Source organism: Genypterus blacodes, unplaced genomic scaffold (assembly GCF_046128005.1).
Source record: "Genypterus blacodes isolate CSIRO-AG114 ecotype Tasmania unplaced genomic scaffold, CSIRO-AGI_Gbla_v1 ptg000064l_1, whole genome shotgun sequence".
Taxonomy (NCBI): domain Eukaryota; kingdom Metazoa; phylum Chordata; class Actinopteri; order Ophidiiformes; family Ophidiidae; genus Genypterus; species Genypterus blacodes.
The window spans coordinates 307,478-334,938 of NW_027466876.1; the positions used below are offsets into that span (position 1 = coordinate 307,478).

A 27,461-nucleotide genomic window follows, 5' to 3' on the forward strand; every position below is an offset into this window, starting at 1 on the left:
CCGGTACTACTTCCGTCGAGTTTGACATAGCGCTAGACTTCCGATCAGCTGAGCTTCAGCTGACGTTCCTGCACGGTTTGTTTACAACCCAGCAGCGGACGCATTGACTCATATCCACATTCCTTAACTATCCATGTGATGCAGATCATTTTATTTTTGGGATTTGGAATAATCAGAAATCAACTAGGGCCATTCCAACTTATTTATGTCAATTTCCAGTTAAATCAGGCAACAAATAATTTCGCTTTCCCGAGTATTATGATTAAGAGTATCACAAATTGATATATGTTTCAGAAAAAGAAACATATAACAATGACAATAAAGTTTAAAGGTGTGTTTTTGGTATATTGTATAGAGTATATATATGATCTTGATATATGATTTCCCCCAAAAAAACGTGACGCAGGTTTATTTTGATACCGATTATGTACCCATCATTCATTCGATGAACATCACCATAAATCATCACCAAATTATAATTTTTTTCAACATTTGTGTTTGTGCAATGCAGCAAACAAACACGCGAAGATAATTATCCTCATAGCTAAATTTAGCACATTTACTGTAAAGCACTTTGAATGTGCAATGTACCTTTTCAAAAAAAGAAAAGAAAAAATGAAACAAGCATCATGATATAGCATCAAAAAAAATAATGTGGGATAAAATACATTCCTATAACAAATATCTGCCAATACAGTTTTACCAGGTTGAATCAACATGGCGGCGTCTATGTACCTTGCGGCTGTCAGATATCCAGTCAGTTTTTTACTTAAAGACTCATTTCTGACCTTAAAGAAGAATTCCTACCTCTTGCTCACTAACACTGTGAGAGGTGAGAGTGTCTACGTCATGTCGTTGTGTTTTATCGGAAATTTAGACAATATGGTGCGACGGGCTAAGCCAAAGTTCTCTTTGTACATGTTTGTAATGTCACCGTGACAACAGTTAAACCTGTTTATCACCTTTTAAAATACCTTTATTAATCTAAGGAAACACATTTTACCTAAACAGAAAGAAAATATCCATCATTTTGTTGTCTCAATAAATTAGAATATCGTGGAAAAGTACGTTTATGTCAGTAATTCAATTCGTATAGATTCATCACATACAAAGTGGAATATTGCAAGCCTTCATTTGTTTTAAATTTGCTGATTATGGCTTACAAGCTCATAAAACCCCAAATTCAGTATCTAAGAAAGTTCTTTCATTTAACAGCTTGAGTGCAAATACTTGCATCGATTTCTTGTGGATATATTGGATGATGATTCACTTTTGTTGTTTTGTTTTTTTTGGTGGACGCTTCAAGCTCGCATTTGCACCACAGACAGCGCAGCGTCAGCCTTCTCCGGCTCCTCAGCAGGACAGTATGAGAAGCTGGTCCAGCTCGGCTCCCTGAGGGACGACGCTCAGCAGAGACAGGTTCTCCAGCAGCTGGATCAGCTGCAGCGCGTCCTGAACAACTACTCCAACAACGTCTACATGAAGACACCGCCTCCAGAAAGGACGAGGGCAAAACATGGAGGCGCTCAGCTGCAGAAAGGGGACGAATCACCTGAAAAGGTAAAGGAGGCCTTAACTGATGAGAGACAAATAAGAAATCAATTTTTAAAGGTTTCCAGAAGGAAATGTCAAAAATGAAACGGAATTCTAGTTTTCGAAAATTCTTAAATGTCTTCAATCCATCATTTGGAAAGAATTATTATGTTTTTGAGGACAAATTCCAATAGTTTTAATCAAATATTTACAGAAAACCAAATTGTTCTTGAATATAGTTTTTCTGAGATGTTTTAAAGATTTTTCCCTCAGAATTTTTGTAGAAATGGAGAATTTTCCAGGACCTAGTAGTTTAAAGTGATAGGTGAGACGTTTATGTCCATAATGTTATGATAGATAATGTGTCGTCCAGGAAACAAAACCTCTTTGGGACGTTATGTAAATCCAGTGTGCAAGTCGAGTCAGTTCTGAAAATCAACAATTTACCATTATGACCATTTGTAAACACATCAGTAACATGTCCCTCTGTCCGTCTGGGCTGTTGACATCAGTGCCCAGACGGACCACAACCCCACCAGGCCGTCACAATCAAGACCAGGGTTTGTTTTGTTCACATAGATCTGCTTTAAGCCTTTTACAGTGCAGCATCTGGGCTCTCATTCTGTCTCTCGACGTCTAACATATGTGCGGAACTCGAGGAGAATCGGCTTGGCTGTGCTGCGGCTGCGGCTGCGGGTCAAAGGGAGGGTCGGGGTCTGGGACGTGTACATGCTTGTGAGTTTTGGAGCAGCAGAATGTTGTTGGCTGTTGTTTGTTTTTGGGGTCAGGGGAGCCGTCTAGTACCGGTTGGTCGGTGGGAGTTTGTTTTTTTGATTGTTGGTTGGCTGGCACAGACACATAGAGTTAGGCAGAGAGTTTGCAAAGGCAGCAGGGCAGACCTCCTGCTGGGCTCACCCACAGCACCCCTCTCACCCGCACCGTCCCCATGCAGTAATGAGGGGATCCCCATTGTCTGGGCCATTCTTGTCCCTTTTGCTTTTGATTTGGGACTCTGACAAATACTTTGGTGCTATGCTATCAACACCGCCCCCCCCCCCCCCCTCCCCCTCCCCCCCCTCCTCTGCCTGCACCTTTTTCCCTGGTCTGTCTCACACACACACACATACACACACACATGCACACACACACTGACTGAAGCACTTATACAATTATTCAGGCTTGAATCAGGTCACACCCCTGTCCTCCTAGTGTCTGTTTTCTCGATGAAAGTGCCGCCATTGTCCTCCGCTAACTGACCAAGTCTATGAGGAGAGTACACTTGACTTAGTATTGACCCAATGTGGCGTGGTTTTGTGGATGACTGAGTAACAATGAGCCATTGTTTAGCGGGATTCACCCGCTTCAAGTCAGACCCCGAGTCTTAAATGTCTCTATATATTGCCTGTCTCCCTGTAAGACCGGTTCGACCTCTTTGAGACTCCTGCTATCAACCTCTTCACCTTGTTACTAAGAAACGTGGCATCTTTACCCATAACACATTCAAAAAGCAGTAACACACCGAAGTCATTTAAAAGCCAAAGTGTCACGCATGAGAACCGTCCACTCGTGTTCTGATCCAGGAAGGAGCGATGCCAGGGGAGCCCAGCTAGACCAGGAGCTGCCTGAGGGACGGCCTTGTCCTTCTCCACTCTGCCGTGGCAGCGATGGGCGTCCAGCCACCGAGCGACAATTACCGCGCGGCGCAAGAGGGGGGCAGCTTGGGAAGTCAGGGAGAAGTCACATGCTGTTATGGTGGAGCTGACAGGAAAAGGGGCTTGTTGCTCTCCCCAGCGTTTATCAGGGACTGAAGAGGAGGAGGAGGAGGAGGAGGAGGGAGAAGTTTTGTTTTTCCTTTATTTTTGTTTCGTTTAGAATCAGGCAATTGTCTGCAAATGTCAGAGTCAAGTGCTGCTTCAGCTGAGTAATACTGACTCAATTAGATTCTTACATTTTGGACAACAGTTTGTTTTTAAAGCCGAGTTAAAGCTACGTGATGGAAAACAGTCAACAGTCGTGAAAACTTGTATCATTTGTGCAGCAGCATGTACCATCACACGTCAGTGAGTCTACAGCGACCTGCACATAGCTTCATCCCACTTTATTAGATATTTGGCTTTAGTCTATATTCTCAGTTTGGTCCCACAGAAAAGGCTTTTTTTTTTCTCCTTTTCTTTATTTTTTTTTGAAGCAAAGACCTTTAATGGTAGGAGGCAGGCAGCACAATGACTTCCAGCAGCACCTCAATGCAACAGTACCGTATCACAATTAGCAGTGCTAAACAGGCTGCACAGACAAGTCCACTCCATCTCGTATGGAGCCTCATCCAGTCCTCTCCGTTTTGTCTGACAAATCCCCCCATTGTTCCTCTGATGATGCTTTTCTTTCGTGGGAACCCTGGCTTGTCTTGTTGATTAGATCCCCTTTGTCTTCGTCCCCTGCAGTGGGCTCGTCTGGAGAATGTGAAACCTCACACTCTCGCCGTAGCTTAATGCCTCCAGATACTTTGTTTATTAAACCCCGGATTTGGTCTTTATATGGTAATGATATAACAAAGTTTTATTTAGGTCAGCGGCCATACTGTTTTTGTGATTTTTTTTTTTTAATAAGGAATCCATCTATGCACAACAATCCTAATGAATCCAGCCCTCGCTTCTATTGTGTTAATCTTTAATTCAGAATGACAAGAGGCTGTTGAAATGTTTAATATGAAACAAACCGGCCACTGTTCATTTAGTGTTTGTTTTTTATTGTCTTTACCCAAAGGAGGAACCTCCTCCTCCTCCGCCCCCACCACCACCACCCAAAGGATTCTATATCTACGGAGATGTAGGTAAGATACAGACACAAGCCTGAGCATCGTCTGTTTCCCTGGGTTGATTCTCAGATCAACAAGAATAGAACAGAAATGAATCTTTCACTTCGGACACATCAGCAATTTAAACTTTCTAAGACTCTACCGGTGTAGCATCTCTGTGCTTTCTTGCTCTCACCCCCCCCCCCCCCCCCCCCACTTTTCAAGTACCGTGGAGATTATGGAAATTAGAGCAACTGGTGTTTACACTGTGACAGGTGCTTCATTTACAACAACTCACAAGACACAAAGTTACATTCAGGGGACAGTGATGTGACATTGTCGTGAACTAATGTTATCAAACAAACAACAACTAAACAGCTTACCAGGACCACAGTATGTTGGACTGTGACCCAGAAAAGGTCGGGATCCGTCCTTTGAGACACTGCATTTGATAATGAGCGACACAAATACATTCCATCATGTCATATGGGTCATATAAGGCATAGTAAGGAATTCAGAGTTCCTTTAATCATACTAACATACAAATACAAGATCATTTTGCGTTGTTTACTACAGTATATGCAGGTAGAAAGTTGGCTCCAGGCTTCTGGGTGTAAAAGGTGCTATAAGTGGCTGCATAAGGCCTCATGACCTCAAGGGGGCGCACTACCAGCGATTTAGTTTCCTTATTTAAAATGAGATTTTGGCACTTTAAGGGCATTCAAAGTGTTTCCATCAAAGTCTGCTCAGGGTCTCAGATGTCTTTGTTTAGGATGGATATTTGAATAACTGTCTCTTCTTCTTCCTCTCAGGCACTGGGAAGACGATGCTGATGGACATGTTTTACTCCCAGGTGGAAAACACTCGCAAGAAGCGTGTCCACTTCAACGGCTTCATGTTGGACATTCACAAAAGTAAGTCCCTTCCCTCTCCCCCCTGTATGCACTTACTGAAGGTTGGCTGGCGTGACTTTTTGGAAGTTCCCTGACTCCTACAGCGGAGATCCTATATTTATCTCTGTGTTGGTCCCGAAGCCCCGCTGCTAATTGTCTGCCATTATGCATACAGGTGAAATTACTGCTTTATTCCGTTGTTGCCGGCGGGTTGCAGGTGTGCTTTAAGATTCGCCTGACGTTTGTGTACTGCTTAAAGGGATCCATCGGAGGAAACAAAGCCTGCCAAAACGAACGCTAGGGAAAATGTTCACCTATGACCCCATATCACCGGTTGCCATGGAGATCAGCAGTGAAACCTGCCTCTTGTGTTTTGACGAGTTTCAGGTGAGGGAGTGTGTGTGTGTGTGTGTGTGTGTGTGTGTGTGTGTGTGTGTGTGTGTGTGTGTGTGTGTGTGTGTGTGTGTGTGTGTGTGTGTGTGTGTGTGTGTATATATATAAATGTGTGTGTGTGTGTGTTCTTAAAATCTACTCAGAAACTGACAAGTAGCAAACAAGACAATTAGAACGCCAGATACTCTTACATGCATCACGTTCTCTATGTTTGTATTTTATGTACATTCTCTTCAAACTGTTTAACACAAATGTACAAACCTATATGATGATGTTTAAGATGTTCAAAACCAATGAACCTGTCAGGCCATTAACCTTCAATCAGAAATAACCTCTGAAGCTTTTTCAAGCCAAACCTGCCGCATTTGTCGAAAAATAAAGTAATATACAAGATACAAATGATTTAAAAAAAAAAGTTCTCAATAAACCTGACTACACTTATTTATTCTACAAAATTATGAATGTTCCTGATCCTTGAAATAAAATCAATATTCTTTCATTTAGAGAAAGAAATTCAGATAAACAAATTAAATGCTTTAAAGATTGGATAAAGAAAAATGTTTTCAATGATTTCGGTTTCTTTATAGAATCAAGAAGTTTCCAGAATGAAGGGAAAAACTTATAGACTCGTGTAGGTTGTAAATGATGCGTTACTGCTTCTTCTACAGTGATCGAGTTTCAACAAGTGTGTGTACAGGCGATGTGAAAGCGCAGGATGCTGTAGAATGCTCCTGTTTGAAAATGCTGAATATGCTTCCAGAGAAATGAAATTAACCCGACAGCAGAAATGCAGCGAGAGATGATTTTGTATTCATTCTCGTGACTCATCCAAGAAGAATCCAGTCCAGGTCAGGGGTTATGCAGCAGGATGTCAGACTTCTGCTCTCATCCATGGAACAGACGCAGCAAAATGCTTCAAGATGTGTACTCCTTAAAGGGATCCATGAGGAAACAAAGCCTGCCAAAACGAACGCTAGGGAAAATGTTCACCTATGACCCCATATCACCGGTTGCCATGGAGATCAGCAGTGAAACCTGCCTCTTGTGTTTTGACGAGTTTCAGGTGAGGGAGTGTGTGTGTGTGTGTGTGTGTGTGTGTGTGTGTGTGTGTGTGTGTGTGTGTGTGTGTGTGTGTGTGTGTGTGTGTGTGTGTGTGTGTGTGTGTGTGTGTGTGTGTGTGTGTGTGTGTGTGTGTGTATATATATAAATGTGTGTGTGTGTGTGTTCTTAAAATCTACTCAGAAACTGACAAGTAGCAAACAAGACAATTAGAACGCCAGATACTCTTACATGCATCACGTTCTCTATGTTTGTATTTTATGTACATTCTCTTCAAACTGTTTAACACAAATGTACAAACCTATATGATGATGTTTAAGATGTTCAAAACCAATGAACCTGTCAGGCCATTAACCTTCAATCAGAAATAACCTCTGAAGCTTTTTCAAGCCAAACCTGCCGCATTTGTCGAAAAATAAAGTAATATACAAGATACAAATGATTTAAAAAAAAAAGTTCTCAATAAACCTGACTACACTTATTTATTCTACAAAATTATGAATGTTCCTGATCCTTGAAATAAAATCAATATTCTTTCATTTAGAGAAAGAAATTCAGATAAACAAATTAAATGCTTTAAAGATTGGATAAAGAAAAATGTTTTCAATGATTTCGGTTTCTTTATAGAATCAAGAAGTTTCCAGAATGAAGGGAAAAACTTATAGACTCGTGTAGGTTGTAAATGATGCGTTACTGCTTCTTCTACAGTGATCGAGTTTCAACAAGTGTGTGTACAGGCGATGTGAAAGCGCAGGATGCTGTAGAATGCTCCTGTTTGAAAATGCTGAATATGCTTCCAGAGAAATGAAATTAACCCGACAGCAGAAATGCAGCGAGAGATGATTTTGTATTCATTCTCGTGACTCATCCAAGAAGAATCCAGTCCAGGTCAGGGGAAATGCAGCAGGATGTCAGACTTCTGCTCTCATCCATGGAACAGACGCAGCGAAATGCTTCAAGATAATGAAAACATTTAATCAGAGGTTCAGGGGTTCTCAATCATGATCCTTCATATGTTCCGTCTCTCTCTCTCTACGCGACGCCTGATGAGCTGAATCAAGTGCGTTCAGCCAGTCAAGATCCTTGAGGCGCCAACTCTCGATCAAGTTAACACCCCTGATTGATCTCATCAGGTGTGGGTAGAGCAGGGAGAGATGTAAAACCGACCGTTAGATTGAGAACCACTGTTAATATTAATGTGACATTTGACTGTTTATAAGTTAGAAACTGCTACTTTTCAGTTTGTGGTTCTTACGTTTAGTTTTTTACTCTTATTTCTGACCAGACAGGTTCTGATCTTGATATCCTAACAAAAACAGGACTGGGGACACCTAGTGGCCTTTTTTAAACACAGCATCAAAACACTTCGATTAGAGCCCCTGAGACATTAAAGTGTGTGTGAAAGCCTAATTCCTCAAAAGTCCATGCATGCATTTAGCTGCACTAGTGAGCTGGGTCAGTGATGCGCCCCTTCTACCTGTTCTCACACACACACACACACACACACACACACACACACACACACGCGCGCGCGCGTCACCACGGCCGGTTTGCGTGCCGGGTGAAACACAACTGAGCGACACATTCGGCCATTTGTGCTGCAGATTAGCACCATCCATGAAAAAACAAAACAGTGCTTTAATCATACACACCTGTTTGTAGCACAATGTTGTCCCTCCCACTGATATCATTATAGCTAATGTCAGCGGGTCAAAGGTCACAGAATGCGCGGCTGCTCCCTCTAATCACTCCCCGGTGCATCTGCGAGGATCAAGAGCCGCTCTTTCATTCCCCCCTCTTTCTCATTTTAAACCGGCCGCGCTGCCTCGTGCATTCTCATTGATTTGTTTTGTTTTGCTGTTGCCTGCGTCGCTGTTTTCGCTCGTCGACTGTTGCCGCCAGTGAATTGGAGGTGGTGGTGAGGAGGGGGTGGGGGGGGAGGACAAGCAGACATGTGCCCGTTGTTTGTGATGCATAAACAAGAGGTTGCGAGAGCTGGGGAGGGTGCGCAGGGGATGGAGGGAGAGGAGGGCAGGGGGGGGCGGTCTATACCAATCAGCATCTCTCGTCCACTCAGGCATGCAAATGAGACTCCGGGTATCAGTCGCACTCTCCTGCTTCCTTAAGTGAGTGGAGCTAGAAAGCGACTGGCGGCGGCGGGTCAGATGGATCTTATCCTCTTAAATGCTAATGACATTTCTCCATTCTCTTCATTAGCACCGTGCCATTATCAGTAATTTGTAGCCCCTCTCCCTCCTTCTCGCGGCCCCCACCCCGCGCCCCTAATGAATACTCGCCATTGAGAGGTCTGAGATGGAAAAGATGGGGAAAAAGAGAGTGAGAGAGGAGGAAGAGTGAGAAGAAAGCGCTTGAGCGTCATTGTCTCAGGGCCTCCGTCACTGTGCCGGGCTCTGTGAAATTGCTCATAGGTTGTGTACATAAAGAGGTGTAACATCAAAAGAGGTTTAATTTGGCACCCGTGCGCCTCGCTGTAAACTGACGGCCGCTTGAGTAATTGGATGCTCATTTAAATATCGACATTGGCTGACGGAGATTGCGCCATTATTTTTTTGTGTTCCACAAGTGCTTACATCCCCCCCCCCCCCTTACCCACCTTTCCCATTCTCTGGATACCCATTCTCTTTTCCTCTCTCCTTACTCATTGAACAATCAATATTGCCCCCCACACTATGCCCATGTTGAGGGCACATGAATAAACAAATCCAGGTTGTATAAAAGGTCATTTTTAAATGATTCTTTTGAAATGAAAATAAAATCCTGCGGTCTGAGGAAATGGGGGGGAGGGGGGTGCGGAGGGAGGGGGGGCGCCCTTCAGAGGGACACAGAGCCTTGGCTTTCTGTTGATTCTCATTACACACACACACACACACATACACACGTACACACACACTAATTTGATGCCCCTAGCCACCTCTCCTTAGCAAAATCAAGGCTTGAACACAGATGTTAATCAAGTATTGGCAAGGGCCGCGGGGCTAATATGCAAAAGCAGAAGACTCTCCAGACTATGAAAAGAGGCATATGCTGTGGGTATGGCCGTCAGAAGTGCCCTGTTATATACAGGAAAGGAGATAAGAGGGAAGAAGAGGAGGGGGCGGGACAAATACATGACTGGAAAACCTTTCTTTTATCCGAGACATCCCACATTCACTAACGCCAACAAAGGGCTTCACTCCGACATGTGGCGAGTCGTTTCTTTAGAAAACAGCAAAGTAATCACAAACATCCTGCTTATAAGAATATTTTTGTACAGTGTCTTAAAATGCTAATAGATGAGGAAACATCTTGAAAAGGGCAAGCATGAGATAGGTATGTGCTTTTTTTACACACATTCCCTGCGTTCAGCGGCAGTGTTTAATGGCTGTTTTTGTTCCCGGGAATGACTGGCGGTCAATGATCAGCTTCCCCCTCAGTCGGTCATGATGCTTAATCGAGCTGACACGCCGCGTTTATGTGCATACTAATGTGCCGCAGTTACAGAGCAGCGCGTGATTCCTCCCTCACGGATGCTTCAAAAGAGCAACAGGAGTGAAAGAGAGCCAAAATGAGAGACGAAGAACAAAATGAGTGCGCCGGATTCCCAATAGAAAGGTCAGAGCTCTTCATGTAACAACCAGCGACTCATAAACGTCCTTGCTTCAATGTTGTCATAGACCTTTGTTTGTTTGGAACTCGTGGAAAATGCTGTAGATGAAAAAAAGGCAGTTGAATAGTATTAATCAATTGTAACTAAACAGCCGTGTGTTTACTTCACTCTCTGTGTGTGTGTGTGTGTGTGTGTGTGTGTGTGTGTGTGTGTGTGTGTGTGTGTGTGTGTGTGTGTGTGTGTGTGTGTGTGTGTGTGTGTGTGTGTGTGTGTGTGTGTGTGTGTGTGTCTTCTTCTTCTTCTTCTTCTTCGCCTTGTTTTCTCGCTCACGATCGCTCTGTCTCTGTTCAGTTGATTAGTCCAGCTCCACTGCATTGCCGCAGCCACTTGTCCACACCAAAAAGCTGCTCCGTGACCATTTCCAGTCAGTTCAAGTGGTTTAGGTGTGCGTCTGTGCGAGTGTGTGTGTGCGTATGTGTGCGTGTGTGTGAATGGCCATGACCAGACAAAGGACTCAATGAGAGCACCTGAATGACACTAATCAACATGGAGTGTTGATGACAAGGTTTGACCTCAGACATGCACATGTGCACTGCAGGAAGAAGGTGAATAATCCCTGAATCCATTTCTCTCCTCTGTGACTGTGTGCTGTCAGGTGACCGACATCGCCGACGCCGTGATTCTGAAGCAGCTGTTTGAGGCGCTGTTCAAGACGGGAGTCGTGGTGGTGGCCACTTCCAACCGACAACCTGATGGTATGACCACTGTATGAGCACGTGTGTGTTTGGTGTGCTATGTGAATAACTGTCAACCTCTTACTTCTCTGTAGTCGTAGATCCCCTTTGAGGAAACACAGGTGGGAAAAGTCATTCATGTTTCAGAGACTGGCTGGACTGCCGGCCAATCAGTGGGATGACTCTGTGTGTATTAAGGGAGAGTAGAAGCATTTGAATTGATTTTTCATTCAAATAAGACCGAACATACAGTGATTGTTCAGATACATCATACTGGAACCACCAGTGCAAGTTGGGGCTCGTATAGCTGCAACAACAACAATCACGTCGAGCTTTTAAATGACCAAGCAATTAAGAAGAAGAAAAAGGAGAGGAGCATTTACAAAATGCATCACGGCTTTGATGTGGCATTCAGGACCAGGGGAGCAAGGTCGGGGAAAGAATAAGCAAGACGGCGATGAAGGTAGCGATAAATGTATGATGCAACATCCATCATCACGTCTCAAAGCCTAGAGTGGGCACAGAAAGGGTGGCAGGGTCTCTGATATTTACTAGCTATTAACAACAAAGCACAAAACCATGCAAACTTGATAGAGGGCCTACTTGGTATTAATTACATGGTTAATGGAACACTGAAAGACAACTGCACATGAAAGGCATACATTTTCCATTTTTATTGATGTGCAGACCCAAGTATTAGGAGGCTTTAAAGTGGGTTATGTCATTTAAAGAGGGTCGCACGCTACAGCTAATGTAGTGTTTTATTATTCTTTATTTTACGTCCGGCGTCAATGGAGGATTAGAGAGATGGGTTTCTTTATGGTCTCTAACTGACTGGACCACGTCTGGAGTTTACATTAACAAGACTATTTCCTGTGTGGTTAATTCTGAACGATTTAAGTTTGATTGATAGTAGTCGGTTAGCACATAGCAAGCGGGTGCATTGGTTTCCTTAAGGTGCTCGGATTGCCTCTCTTCTGCAAAAACAGGTTAGGTGAAGTGAAACACAAGTGACACAAAAGAGCAAAATCAGCCTGCATTATACTTTTTTGTCCCTAAAAATGAAAACAAATGCCTGAACTGACTATAATGTAATAAACCCTTATAAACGGATCATCTCAATGAAAACAGAGTTGAACATTGGAGGTTTCAAATTACAATGTTGATGTTTCTTGGAATTGCCAAATCATGTTTCAGAAATGAACCCAATCCAAAAAGTTCATGCAGGAAATCCCAGAAATTTTGACGAACTACAGGAAACATCTGAATGTGGTTGAAGGAGCTTCTACAAATGATTAAATACAAGGTTCACTGAAGGTAATGAAACAATAAGTTCATTAAAAGCGGCAAGAAGCGCAATCGTTCAGTGAGTTAATGAACGATCGGAGGAATAATTAATGCAGATATTTATTTATTATTTATTTTTTCTTGCACTTCTACAATGTAGCAGTAAATAGTCATAAACAGTAAGATTAGAATAAGTGCTTTTCAATGCATAGACGCTGTGTTTTCTATCACAGGCAGCACACTCCATTACAGTACAGCAGTTATTGGGCGAGTGTTATTTGTGTGCCAGGTCCTACTGTAGAAAGCTTAAAGCCCAAACATCAACAACAACCACTTGTTTGCGTTCGCAGCCAGAGAGAGCTTAAGCCTGTGCGTGTCTCTGTGTGTGTGTGTGTGTGTGTATGTGTGTGTGTTTGTGTGTGAATCCCTATCTGTTTTATCTGTCTATCAGGGATGCTACTTCAGATGTAATTTGTTCCAGCCGAGCTAATTGAAACCTCTATTCAACAGGCTGCTGTGGACATTGTCCGTGTTGAAAAGGCGACAGTCCTTTCTCTCACCACCATTGTTTGGGAATGTAATGAATTTTATGTTGCTGCCGCTGCCGGTAGAGAAATCCATTTTTCTCCCCTGGTCCCAGTCCTTTTGTCCTGCCTCCCCACCCATCCTTCAGTTCATCAATAGCCACTTTATCTGCCAATCTGTGGCGGGGAAATGACATTATTAGGAGGCTAAACAGCAGCTCTAATACAGGCGCTCCCCTCCTCTTTCAGATCTTTACAAAAATGGACTTCAGAGGGACACCTTCCTACCTTTCATCGACGTGCTGAAGGTAGAGACAAAGTCATCCCCGTCTTGTTAATTTATTCATTTGTTTATCACACACACACACACACACACGCACACATGCGCACACGGCACCTTGCATGCACGCGCGCACGCGTTGCTGTCCCTCTCTGTCTCTCTGTCTGTCTTTTTCCAATTTGCTCTCCTGTGGTTTGATGTTTTCTGTTGACAGGATGCCTCGCACAGTGTCACAAAGCTGTCTTTGATCATACCAGGGCACTGTGAAAGACTTGGAGCGAGAGCGAAAAAGAAAGCCAGGGAGAGATAGAAAGAGCATGAGTGAGCCCAGGCAAAGTGAATGATAGATGGATGGGCGAGCTGAGTGACTGACCCTCGCTGCTTGCATTTCAAAAGTGAGGGTGTGTGTGTGTGTGTGTGTGTGGGTGCGGGCGGGCAGGCAGGCGGGCGGTAGGGGGGGGGACGCCAGCAAAGAAGCGGTGAGGTGGGTTAGCGTTTCGGGCGAAAAAGCTACTTTGCAATTTAATGGCATTGTAAGCAGGTAGCACCATTATCCTGCCTGCATATCAGATGAGCGCTGATGTGTTTGGAGTGATCATGATCATAAATAATTGCAGAATAATTTGTTGTCATGCATTTTGCAACAGGTGATGGCAGCATTCTTGCATGTTTTATTGGTATTTAAAATGTAAATAGTAGGGGCGAGCGGGATCCAAATAGTTTGCATTGTGCCGTAAATGGAGAGATGAAAAACCGGCGATAATAATGACCAATAAAAGGAATTAGATTAAAGCCGTAGCACCGCTCAGCCTGTCCTAACCTCACACACACACACTCGACACACACAAACACACTCTCACACACACACACCTGATCCAGATTCAGTGCGGCAACATCAGAGTTACAATGATGCCATTTCTTACTTAACTGTCTTTACTTGAGTCGGTAACATTTTCAAATGTTGTAAAATAAATACCAAACAGATCTTCTACCTAGTTCTTAAAAGTTTTGTTAAATCTTAAAAGGTCAGTTAAGCCGAGGAGATAGTTAACCCTTAATGTGATCCATTTATAACTCTTCACACTGAGGCTCCAAACAGTGAAACAGAAAGATTTGCAGGCCTCATTTTCTGTTTACAGGCTGGGCAGAAATTCAGTATTATGTAGGATCTTAAGTTTAATAGTTATTCTTTATGATATATGAAGATCTGTGTATGCATACATTCATACTATCAGATAAGTACTTCTTCTTTTGCCAAATGACTGAAAATCAATACTCGTAGTCCATCAACAATCTTATTTCTTAGTGGTATAATACATTCCATCAGTCGGGTTAGACTGACTCGCAGATACTTTTGTATTTTTGCATGAAGATATATTTGAACTGATGCTATAAATAACGCAGAAACAGCACACAAGTTATTATTTTACATTATTTTACTTGAGTTTCTTTAGCCTATTGTAAACTTTTGTATCGGCGTAACTGACACCAAACTCAGTGGGTTCTCAAAAAGTAAAGACATTTGATTGAAATGTTGAAGATAGGTTTGACTCAGGTGGAGGAAGACTTGATTAGATTTTGGGGCAGATCTGGACACAGGTTTTTGTGTTGTGTTTTTCAATTTCATGGATCATTTATCAAAATTGTTGCCTATTTCTTGAAAGCTAAGACATCAGTTTGATGGAAAACTCTCCTGTTTTGGACAGTCAATATTTCTAGTTTAGCTCAGATCCAGATGTTGATCCAGATCTGGTGGGTCATGTTTGCCGCATCACTCGACATTAACAAATGAGTCAAGACATTTTGATTGAAGGACATAGATCAGGAAAAACACGATGATGAATTTGCATGAAGAGTCGTTTTTACATGACCCTAACCCTTAACTACCACATAAAAGATCTGTTTAAATCTGGCTTTATATTGTCTAAAATAAAGTAAAAGCAGAGGACTGTTGGGCCTTGGAGGAGGTATAAGTTCTCTTGACTGAACCTGACTGAGAAAATATAAAACATCAGGATCAGGAAACATGAAACAACAGGAAGTGACGAGGCTACGAAGAGCCCAGGCCACAGTCTGCAGCTCATCAATACTCCATATATAAGTACATGCACATAAACACACAAACGTCAGTTTCCCTTTCCGCAACAGAGGAGGCCTTGGAGTCACCCTGCTCCCACCCACACACCCAGCAGCACCCTTGCCCTCTCTAATCCTCCCTCATCAAGGTCCTGAATGCCTGTTGTCCCTTTCTGTCCCACACTGCCTCCTCTCTTTCAGGGTCCCATGTTCCCCTTTGTGAAGCCATCTGGTTTTTGGGGTCGGGGTTTTTCTGGGGGTGTGTGGCACTCTGTATAGCAGCCTGTTCTGTAAAGTTAAAGCATGTTTTAGCGGGGTCACACTGCTAACTAGTTGACCCTTAATAGATTGAATTAATGCTCACAGGGTCCAGCGCCGTGGGCTCTCCTGCCTGGCGGAGCTGGCTCTTGTATGTGCATGCATGAGTGTGTTTCTATAGGGAATGAGGGGGTGAATGAGGGTGTTAAAAAGTAAGAAAATAGCCTCTGACCTCCCTCCCTATCACCTGAGCCAAAGTGGTAGAGGTTAATCCTCCCTCCGACCGCTGGGGCTGATGTCTTTATTAACTGTTGACTTCTGATTAGATGGGACCCCCAGTGCCAAGAAACCCCCCCCACCTCGTCCCCCCAACCCCCCATCGTTATTCCAGGTTGCAAATCAGCTAAATAAGAAATCATTAGGTCAACTGCAGTGTTTTAAATGTATGCATTGGCCAGGCATGGAAAGCATACAACTAAGGCTGGGCACAGGTAAAACTAAATCATTACCAGTTTAAACAGGGATTCCTTTTAAGATCCATTTTGATAAACCACTGATGTAAAAGTCATATACTTCTAAACCTATGTAGGGCCTTAAATAATTAAGATGTTTTACTTTTCAGTGAATTTGTCTTTGACTGACAAATGAAGCCATGTTAATTAATTTAAAAAACTCATGTAAATTCAAAAATCCATTCTGTAATCCAGAAAGAAAAAGCTCTCCATAATCTGACTTTCTACCAATTTATGGAAGGAAAATAGTCAGCAGAATCAGAAAAAAATGTTTTGAAATAAATTCTGCTAAAAAGGACTTCTAGAAAAGATTTGTGATTCTAAAAGATTTCCAAAGAACTAACTAAAATAATTCTAAACTAGTCTAATACTTATCTACAAGTCTTTCAACATGAATTTAATTGATTTTTAGCAGAAATGTCCCTTTTCATCCTGTCAAAAGTGAAAGAACGTGAAACTATAAACTGTAAAATAACCAAATTCCTGACTGCTTTGCTTGCTGTTGGTGTGAGGAGGAAGGATCATTTTCTAAATTCCAAACCCTTCATGCAGCTTTATTCAGTCTGAAAAAAATATGTGACTGTTTTAACCACTGCTGTCAAGTCCATCAGGAAATGTTGTCACTTGTTTTAACGCTCGTTTAATTTAATTTTAAATTTTAAATTTTTAATACAGAAGATACAGGGTTAAGGGGGTAAGAATCTCTCTCTTTCCCTCTCTCTCTTGCTCTTAATTCTATCACTATCCTGCTCTGTTTGATGGCTTTACTCACCCAAGGTCAGGTCTCTGTATTACACTAACAGAATAGTGACTTAATTTTCCCCCCTCTCCTGTTCAATGGCTCACAATGCTGCAGGGGAAACATGACAACAACCCTGAGGCAACTTTGAGTGTCTGTGGGTTTCCTGTCCTTTATAACCCTTCTTTTTGTTCCACTGTCCTCCATTTTTGTGTACCATTGTTGATGATTGCTATGAATGATGTACTGTGTGTTGGCGATGAGGGCAAAGAAAATATATAAATAAAAACCGGATGGATTGAGAAAGAAAATTGAGGAATGAGAGGGATGTGGTCCTCCAGTGAAGGCCTTGGTGAGAAGGACTGCAGTTGAAGAGCCTGCAGCCTGCCAGCTCAAATCAAATGGATTTTGATATTTGATTGTTAGTCATTGTCTTGTGTTTAATGGCAGGGCAATGTCACTGTGTGCATGCAGGGCGTACCTCACTTCTTTCATATCAGTGGCCTGCTTTAAAAAAACAACAACTAATATAGGAGGAGTTGATTCTTCTCTCTTTCATCGTAAGGATTTCATTCTGGCTCTGTTTTGATTATCGTGAACATTTGTCCAACTTGTGCAAACATACACGCATGAGCATACTTCACATATTCATTTCTCAGGTAGGCCAGTTTTTAACCAAGGCAGTGTGTCTTTGCAAAAACAGTGATGTCAGCTATCAGTGCTGGAACATTGATTATGGTTTAATGCTTGCTCCTAAATTTTATTGATTTGAGCTTTTTGCCAGTTTGCCACCTAAATAGCTGCACTGTTAAAGACAATTTATGAATATAGCCTTGAAGGTCCTATAGTGGTCAAGATTTATTAAATGAAATATGAACTGATCTCTCTCTGCCTCCCCCTCACTGATCAAATCGTCCTCATTAGGCAATGCAAACTTTACACCTGCTTCTCCCAGGTGTTACAAAAAGAGGCCATTTTCTCTCCCACAGCAGTCAAAAATAATCTATCAGTGACCCTCCAGTCCCTCCTCCCATATTGCAGTTCAACATAGGAATGCCCCAAATACATAATGCATTAACCCAAATACACAGCTGTGCCACATTTCTGTCATATTTCCATGTGAAAATCCTTCGTGCAACTCCTATGTAAATACAGAGAAGCACCATTTGACTCATTTCTGCCTGAAATCGGATGTGGGACTGAAAGACTGAAACTTTGTGACTTTCATGAACCATTGGGTAAAAGTAAGCACATTTTTTATATTTAAAAGATTTATAGTAGATCACCATTTGAAACAAAAGGTACAAAGTGCTTCAGAAAGTGCTGATTATTTTTAATCACCCACACACATACAGCATGTGTTAGCCACAGGGGGTAGCATGTCGATAGGGAATAAAATAGGGCCCAGATTCAACCCTTGAGGTACACCATGCTTCAATACAGCAACATCAGACATCCCATCTTAAAATAATCTGCTACCCCGCCAAAATTACGGGATCCATTAACAATAACAACTAACCATTGTTATAATCAAGCACAATATATGACAGTTACTTGGACAATTGCACAATTTGGCTTTGGTGGTCTGCAGGTTGTTACGGTTGATCTTAAGTGCCATCACTTCAAAACTAGATCTAAAACTGGTCCAAAGTGACAGGTCAGTGGTCAAATGATGATTGGAAGTAGTGGAAAGGTGGATGACTGGTACCATGGTAGCAGTGTCATGTCATTGTTAGGATCACAAGAACATACAGGGACCTCAATGTGCTCACATTCACGAATGAAGTCTTCTGTCTGGCACGAGCATGTGGCGCCTCTGTTGGCCAGGTGCAGGTAGCTCACTGTCCTCCCCAAGTCAAAGCACTAGTCGAGTTTTAGGCCTCCAGAAGGGTTGGAGAGGGGGTTGAGGCTTGGGGGGTCCAGTTGGGGTCCTGGATCATGAAAGGTGGGGCTCCAACTCAAAAGATGTTTCCCCAAGAGGAGCAGCCATGGCAGGGGGAGGTTGTGAGAACGACCTCTCAGAACAAACCATCCCTGGCCCAAGGCGGTCACACTTTAAGGGAATAGATCATTAGGTGTAATTAGGGTGTTCACATTGTCACGTACCCCCCTCATTGCTCAAGAATGAATAAAATCACCAGATACCCCCCCACTCACTCACACATAGCAGCTCCCCAGTTAGTGAAAACACTTTGATGTCAGAAGAGTCGTCCAGAACTTGCCAGCATAAAGGCAGTGTTTTAAGCTTTCTCTCTTTTCTCCCTCTCTCTCGACCCCTCTATCCCTCCCTCCTTCTTTTCTTCTGTCCCTCCACACAAGGCTGTAAGACACACATGGATGAATGAGCGACAACCTTTCCCCTCCTCCCCCGCCACTCTCTCCCTCTACTCCCCCCTCTGTCTCTTTTTCAGCCTTCCCACCCCACATTTCTTTGAGGCCTGGTCAATTCTCCGGGCCAAACAAAAAAAGCATCAAATGTTTTCTGCTGCCGGGTAATGAGGGAGTGGACCTCATCAGGGCCCAATAGTCAGCTATCCTTGGCTTTTGTTGCAGCTCAATGGCACCGCACTCTTTGAAAAACTCAAAAGCAACTTTTTGAGGAGTAAAGGACAGAGAGAGATGTGGCACGGAGGGAGTGAGCGGAGGGGAGTAGAGGCAACGACAAAAAGAAGCCACTCTGTTTTTATGCTAAACGGCTGTCCAGAGAGAGCAGCGGACAGCTCGGACAATGACATGATTGGAGCTACATGTGTTCGGATGACTTTCTTCCAAAGAGACTGATTTTCAAGTCTGTCATCTCTTGTCTTTCGTTCCCTCTCCCTCGCCGCTTGTGCGTCTCTAAGTTGGTGAATGTGTTCGTGCAAAGACTAGACTCAATCTCCTAATTTGCAGCGGTTGTGCTTCCGTGCTGCGTGATTAGTTTGGATGCAAGTTGTACAAATTGCCAATGTGCTACGGCTCATAGGGTAAATTAATTAAGTCACACAGTGAAACTATGGTGATTTTCAAACTAGTCTGTTTGTTATGGTTCGAATTAGTGAATGGGTTGTTGCGTTTATTGCGCATACCTTTGGTTCAGCTTAGTGAGTATACCCAACAAAGCCATGGGAGAACACTCACTGAGCTTGTTGCTTGTTATTAATCCGAGTATGACTCAGCCAGACCAAACTATAAGGGAATTGATTGAATCTTTATAACGAAGATGATGCTGAGGTGATCGCTGATTCCTCTTAATCAGTATCAACAGCAGAAGTTTCATTGCAGGTTTTTAAAAAGTGCTTCTTCTTTACACATGGAAGATAATCTAGCAGTCTTTAAGCACACAATACGAATTGTTCCACATGTAAGGCCCCAAGTGGACGACTCCTTAATTGCAAGTAAACTCCATCTCTCCTCTTCCCTTCAACTCTTTTAACTCTCAACAATCTCTATGCCATATGTTGTTTTAGTCTGTGTGTACTTACAGTATTTGACGGTTTCGCATGATGGTAGACCTGTTGAAGCCACCAGTCTTGTTGCGTGTAGGCCTCCATTGTTTTATCAGCTTCAAGCCACAATATGCAGTATTGTTTGCTTTCAATCTAATCAGTCACAATTTGAGTGTTTTGTACTGTAACTTCAGATTTGAAATGCGATTTTGTTGAGATTTGTGTCGGCTGTGGTCTTCCCCCCATGCTTTCCACCAGGGGGCGGGACCAGGCTGTTAGTCCAGCAAAGCCTGACCAGCCCCAAGGAGTGACGAAGAGTGACACTGAGGTATATCTGAGTTTAAACGACTGCTAACTCAGAGACAAAGTGTGTTGTGGGTAGACGAGACCAGTGTGTGTTGGTGTTCAGCATACATCCAATGATATTTGGGCAGACTAAAGGGACAGTTGGAGAAAAGACTGAGTTGCAAAGTAGTCCAGCTAGGATTGGAGTCTGTGAGCGGGGGTGGGGGGGTGGGGTGGGGGGGGGGGGGGTTTGCAGACTGCTATGTGTAGGCGGATGAAATCTTGGAGGAGTGAGAACTTGACAATCCCCTCAAGATGGATAATCAAGTAATGACCCGCGAGGCCTCAGTCTCATCTGATTATAAATAACCAATGGAATCATCATCACTGATTGTGTTTCCATTCTTCCTTCTTTCCTCTCATATTTGCACCTCGCTTCTTCCGTCGAGACGCTCCAAGAGATCCGTCAGCCGTCTATAGGTAGAGGCGAAATCATAAAGGGAGGGTGGAGAAGACGGCAGGAGAAAAGACAAACACAGATTCTAATGATGTGGCGGCGATAGTGACAAGTTTTTTTTTCCCCACTTTGGAGGAACTATTTACCCGTTGGTGGGGTCACAGTAGGTTGATGAAATGACACCTCCCTTTTGTGCGTGGGGGAGGGAGAGTTTGTCAGGTTGTTATTAAGCCTGATTCAGCCAATTGGCTCAGAGTGGGAACCCCGTTTGTGCGAGCGGACACGGAGATAAAAAGTTGACAGCGGAGAAGAATGGAGTATTTCCGTCCCCTTGCTTTGTGATGATTGCTAATTATCCCGCAGCTTAGAGAGGCCAGCGGCAGAAATTCACTGATTTCATAATTTAGTGGAGCTGTCGCCGAATACTCAGCCAGCCAGCAATGGCTCGGATGGATGATATGCAATTCCTTTCTTTTCTTTGATAGAATGGCGGAGATGATGATTATAGTTTGTGCTGTCCTCCCTGACATGAATCCTGTTGACGTTTTACACTATCTGGAAAAGTTTGAACTCTGCATCACAAGTTCACCCATGCTGTAACACACTTGAATGGGAAAAGTGACAATAGATCAGCTCAACAAAGGAGAGAGAAGAGACACAAAACCCCAGAGCTCTCAGAGCAGACGGAGGGCCAGATTTATTAAGCATGACGCAAATCACCGTACAGACTGCAAATATCTGCGTCGCTGCATGTTTTCAGTTGTTCAGGGTATTTACAAAGACTTATTATGTAAATGAGCACAGCCACAGTGAGTACAGTTTAATACACTGCTGCTATTTAAGATGCTTCTTGCGTCCGTCATCCTGGTGTCTCTTCTCTTCACATACATGTTCGGATCATCAAAATTTAGTTGTGATCATTAGAATCTCTTTCTTTCGATCGATATTCTATTCAAAAAAGGTCCAAAGTTCCAGTTAAACTAAACAATATCCTTTTTTCGTGTGTGTGTGTGTGTGTGTGTGTGTGTGTGTGTGTGTGTGTGTGTGTGTGTGTGTGTGTGTGTGTGTGTGTGTGTGTGTGTGTGTGTGTGTGTGTGTGTGTGTGTGTGTGTGTGTGTGTGTGTGTGTGTGTGTGTGTGTGTGTGTGTGTGTGTGCGTGCGTGTGTGTGCGTGCGTGCGTGTGCGTGCGTGTGTGTGTGTGTGTGCGTGCACGCGTACAGGAGTGCTGCTATACCATCTGCCTAGACTCTGGGATTGACTACAGGAGGCTTGACAAGACTGCAGCAGGGAAACTGTACTACCTGTAAGAGACTCACACGCATGTGGGAGACCATATGAGACACACACACACACACACACTTACTATCAACCTCCCTCACCTGCACTATCAAACTATAAACTATAATAATGTCCTACTAATACTACTAATAATAATATATTATAAATATAATCCAATTAGTCTTTTATGTCTGTTTATGTACGATAAAAATATGAGTTTTGATGGTGAATGTGCATGTGTGTGAGTTTGATAGTTCATGTGCCAGCATTTGATTGTAAGTTTGCGAGAGTTTGTTGGTGCGTATGTGTGAGCTTGATGGTATGTGTGTGTGTGTGAGCTTGATGGTGTGTGTGAGCAAGTATGAATAATGTCTCCCATACGCATGCAGACACCGCATGCACCTACACACACAGGCACACACGGATACAGATTCTTTGTGCACATGTGCTAGTTTGATTTTGTTAAAGGCAGAAAGAAGGCAAACCCACATTACCTTGAAAGGCTTATGAAAAGAATGGAAGACAAATCTCTAGAATGTGATGGTTGAGCTATAAAAGCTAGTTTTCTGTTTTCCTCTTTGCTTACGCACACACACACTCTCACACACACACACACACACACACACACACAGTATGAATGACACTGCTGTTGCTCATTGCTGCGCTGGAGCTTTCAAGTGCCTTCGTCTTTTCAGTGTATGTAAATAGAGTACATCATACACTTTTACCTGGAGTTAAAACGCAAGCACACACACACACTCTTTACAATCTCATTTTGATGTGCATTCACAACCCTAATGTTTAGAGCCTAACATCCTGTTTTATACTGATGGAGTGAAAAGCTAAGTACCCCCCCTCCCTCGCTCACATTGTTGTCATCGTTTCATGCAACCACTTCAGCATTATTAATTTCATATTCTTTTATTTCCTGTCTGTATTTTGCCTGTGTGTGCGTGTGTGTGTGTGTGTTTTTGTGTATCTTGTGCAGCACAGAGGAGCCTAATGTAGAGGCAGTCATGGATGGGCTATTTGAGGAGCTGGCCTTAAGACAAGAAAGTGGTGAGGAAATTATAACGATTTGTTTTTGCAGAATATCTGAAAGGTTAACCCATCGATTCCATTCCATTTTCCTTAAAATTTCCATCTATTTCTCAAATCCTAAGACCCCAACTTGAATGAAACAAGTCAGGCCTTCATATCCATGAGACACTATCAATGAGAGCTCAGTGATTTTAATTTATTTCAGCAAAAAATGTGAAATCAGGGGACATTTGGGCCTTGGTGGAGGTATGAAATCTCAGATTCTGAGTAATACATTGAATTAAAGCAATATTAGACATTCTTTCCAAGATTTGCTTCTAATATATCCGATCTAACTTTAAATGTGACGATACAAGACTGCGTAATAGGACCGAGGATCCGTCTTACTGTTGGGCGTGTGTGTTTCCATAGTTACAGGTCCTCGGGTGCTCACGGTGCTGGGCAGAGATGTGACGCTGGCAAAGACCTGTGGCTCCGTCGCTGACTGCACTTTTGCTGAGCTGTGTGGCAGAGTGAGTGAAGTACACACATGTACCCACACACACACACGCAGTATATACACACACATACATGACATTCACACAAACATACTAATCCTTCATCATACTCCAGACCTTTTTGTGGGTTAGTACCTCTCTGAAAATATTGAAAATTCGTTCAAAGGTCATTGAAAAGGTTCCTCTAAATGAAATGCTATGTATGATGTGTGTATGTCCACTATCTAACATGGTTACAACACAAAAACGGAAGGCCGAGTCTCGTCTTTTGTTGCCTTTTTGCCTTTTATGAGACACTCTGAAGGTGCTTAGTGACAGGAAACATGGAGGACGTCATGGTTACCTTGGTCCACCAGAGCTCCCCGTCTGTCACACCGACACACACACACACACACGAAATGCGTCCAGATCAACACCGCCCGTATTCAAGCTCCTCTGGCCTCTTTTTGTTTCTCTTTTTGTGGCTCTCAGATTGAATCACCTTCATTTTCTGCTCACTCCTATTTTCCGCTCAATGTCAAAAAGCAAATCTTTTCACAGTTTCCCTGCTTTATGTCGTGATTCAAATCAAGCAGCCATATTTGCCGTGTTGTAACTATCAAGCTTGATGCAAAGACCCTTTTTTTTTTTTAGGCATTTTGAGTTTCAAGGCTCATCATCTTACATTAATACACTGAAGAATCCACATTAATACTGGGAAAAATCTTCCTGCATGGCAAAGAACCAAGGGCACGAACTGAAAAGGACAGGAGCCTTTTGCAGAATGTGCCTGTGTGTGCGTGTGTGTGTGTGTGTGTGTGTGTGTGTGTGTGTGTGTGTGTGTGTGTGTGTGTGTGTGTGTGTGTGTGTGTGTGTGTGTGTGTGTGTGTGTGTGTGTGTGTGTGTGTGTGTGTGTGTGTGTGTGTGTGTGTGTGTGCGTGCGTGCGTGCGTGTGTGTGTGTGCATGCATATGAAACAAACAACTGAAACATTTTCTCTGGTTTTCTAGCCTCTGGGTGCCAGCGATTACCTGGAGATGTCGCAGATGTTTGACACTGTATTTATCCGCCATGTTCCCTTGTTGACTCTGACGCTGAAGGACGAGGCCCGACGCTTCATCACCCTCATAGACAATTTCTACAACAGCAAGGTAGCCCACTCCTGAATGACTCATACAGATGTCTCACTTATTACCTCCTGCAAAGACGGTGTCAGAAATAACCAGCGGCAAAAGGGCAAAGTCGCCTTCATTTTTAATTCTACATGTACAAGTTGCAAATTGCATTTTCTGGCCCCCGATCTTGACCTGAGGACAGGAAGTTGTCACTGTTACACGTGAGGTTATCATTCTATCATACGTGGATGTATGCACTCTTCTCTTTTGATGTCATAAACACACAATTTGGTGTGAAAACAAACATCTACGTGTTTCTGACCTTTCTGTCTTTAAAAAAAGGGAGATCTGAGTCGATGCTGATTAATTAGTCATCTGTCCTCTGTTTGGATGAATGAGCCTCTATTCTGATCATTTAAGATGTTAATTTTTTTGTATTTCACAAAGTGCCCCCAAATTTCAATCTGCGAGGGATGAAATTGCCTCTCAAAAATAGATTATTTCCCTGACTGCCATGGAGAAGGAGGTCTTCCCCACTGTTGGTTGGTTTGTTTGCAGCATCACTCCACAATCAATTATAATTTGTTTTTAAAGTAATACACCTGTCTGAATAAATCATATATATGATGTCATAACTATGTACAGTTTTATCCATTTACTGCCAGAAAATATGATGAAATGAAAGTTTGAATCAACAATGTGAACCTTAATGTAGCAGAATAACTGAAAGCCAGCCAAGTTTTTGCAATGACGTCCACCCTGATGTCCAGGATCAGCTGTTTGAACGCTGTGTGATAGTTGGTAACATGGCATTAAAGGGCTTGAATGTGATGTTCCTGTGCAGATAAGCTGCTTTCTGCTCATTCACATTATAGGAAGTGAGACTTTACCCTGTCTGATGTCTTCCCTCCATGTCCCAGGTTAGAGTGGTGCTGCTTGCTGCGGCTCCTTTACATCGGCTGTTCGTCCACTCTGGTGGAGAAGATGAGAGAGACAGACAGCTGCTGGATGACCTGGGCCTCACAGGGGTAAGATCACAATCCATTTCTCACTTTGGAATTATGCTCTGAATGTTTTTTTTGATTGATTTTGCATTGTCGAGCCCTCTGCTGATGCGAGGGACGAGATTTGGAGCCTGTCAGTCGCTAACCGCAGCGCTGTTGATTCTTCTTCTCAGGAGGCAGCAGAGCACCTCACTCTGTTCACGGCGGAAGAGGAGATCTTTGCCTTCAAGAGGACCGTCTCCAGACTGATGGAGATGCAGACAGACACATACTGGCTGGAGGGAGACCGCAGTAACAAGAGGCACACAAATGACTAACATTCAGTCCTGTATCTTGACATACACACCATCACCACAACAATGTATATACCTCAAGACTTTAGTTTGTATGTATCCCCTCTATGTCAGAGTATCTTTCATGTCATTTCAGGTCAACGTGTCTTATCCCTGTGAGGTGAACTCTCTCTCCCCCTTTGTGGATTGTTTGTTTGAAATAATATGGAAGACTAAGACTCTAGCATGTGAAGCACAAAGCAAACAGGTGCTCAGTGGCAACAAGTGTGTACAGATGACTACTGCCCTCTACTGGATAGATGTGGAAAGAGTCCAATCTGGATCGGATTGTTTTCATGTGACAGAATCAGGCTGTGTACATTTTTGAATAAAGTGTTAACTATATATATAAACTGGTGAGGTAAAAGTTACATTCATCAATAAATATATTAAAATTCAGCAGACAGTAACGGATTGCAAATGTTTGAATTATTTACCACCATCATTTTATAATTATTTTTCACCCATAAAAAACAAAACAATACATACAAATATTCAAGGCGGCTAAACTAAATTTCTCTCAATAAAGTTGAACAGAACCAGAGGGTCTTGTTCTTTATTTGAAGGTCTGAAAACAGCTGCTGCTTCTTTCACTTTTATTTTAATACTGGAGCCACACTATTTTATAATTCCTATATACTGTATATTGAATTTGAGTTTTTATCGAGGTAAATATGAATAAATAATCACTTTTATAGGTACATGGCAATTACAATTATTACTATTAAAATTATTATTAGTAGTAGTATAAATCTATCTAATTGTCTGGTGTTTTCAATTTCGCCCGTAGATGGCAGCAGAGGGCAACGAATTGCCGATGGTTTGTTATCATGTTCGTTAAACGATGAAGTCATCCTATAGTGTAGCACTCAGCCTGACCAGCCCGGCCCATTACGACAACCATCATCTGAGCAACAAGCTGCACTTACATACACAAAGAAGAATTTTTCCTCAGCATTGTCAAGTATATGCAGCTCAGAGAACACGCCGGGTTGTTGTTGTTTCATGCTGTATCCATAGTATCTGCACAAGATATTATTAGATGCAGTGTTTGCACCAACTGTCAAGGCAACCAGTGTGATAAACATGTAAGGAAACACCAGGGCAAACATATAATTTAATTAGTTTCAAGGAACAGTGAATGTCTCAAGAGTCGGTGTGTGTGCGTGTGTGTGTGTGTGTGTGTGTGTGTGTGTGTGTGTGTGTGGGTGGGTGTGCGTGTGTGCGCCTGTGCGTTAAAACGTGTATATGCATGTTCTACGTCAGAGAGGGTGTTTGGTTTGGTTGAAAGGTCCCCAAGTCTATCTCTCCATAATTGTCATTTTTTTATACAAATCCCATGCTCTGTTTGCAAGGG

The 27,461-nt window shown here is 42.8% G+C and overlaps 1 protein-coding gene across 1 annotated transcript; it reads left to right on the forward strand.

Annotated features, from left to right (window-relative positions):
- Positions 1-725: 725 nt before the first annotated feature.
- Positions 726-26,590, forward strand: afg1lb (AFG1 like ATPase b). Its single transcript, XM_076155147.1, has 13 exons — positions 726-832; positions 1,307-1,560; positions 4,297-4,363; positions 5,140-5,241; positions 5,480-5,607; positions 10,935-11,034; positions 13,074-13,132; positions 22,080-22,162; positions 23,126-23,196; positions 23,590-23,690; positions 24,664-24,804; positions 25,689-25,796; positions 25,946-26,590. The coding sequence occupies exons 1-13, from the start codon at positions 730-732 to the stop codon at positions 26,087-26,089; spliced, it is 1,461 nt and encodes a 486-aa protein (XP_076011262.1). The 5' UTR covers positions 726-729; the 3' UTR covers positions 26,090-26,590.
- Positions 26,591-27,461: the final 871 nt, after the last annotated feature.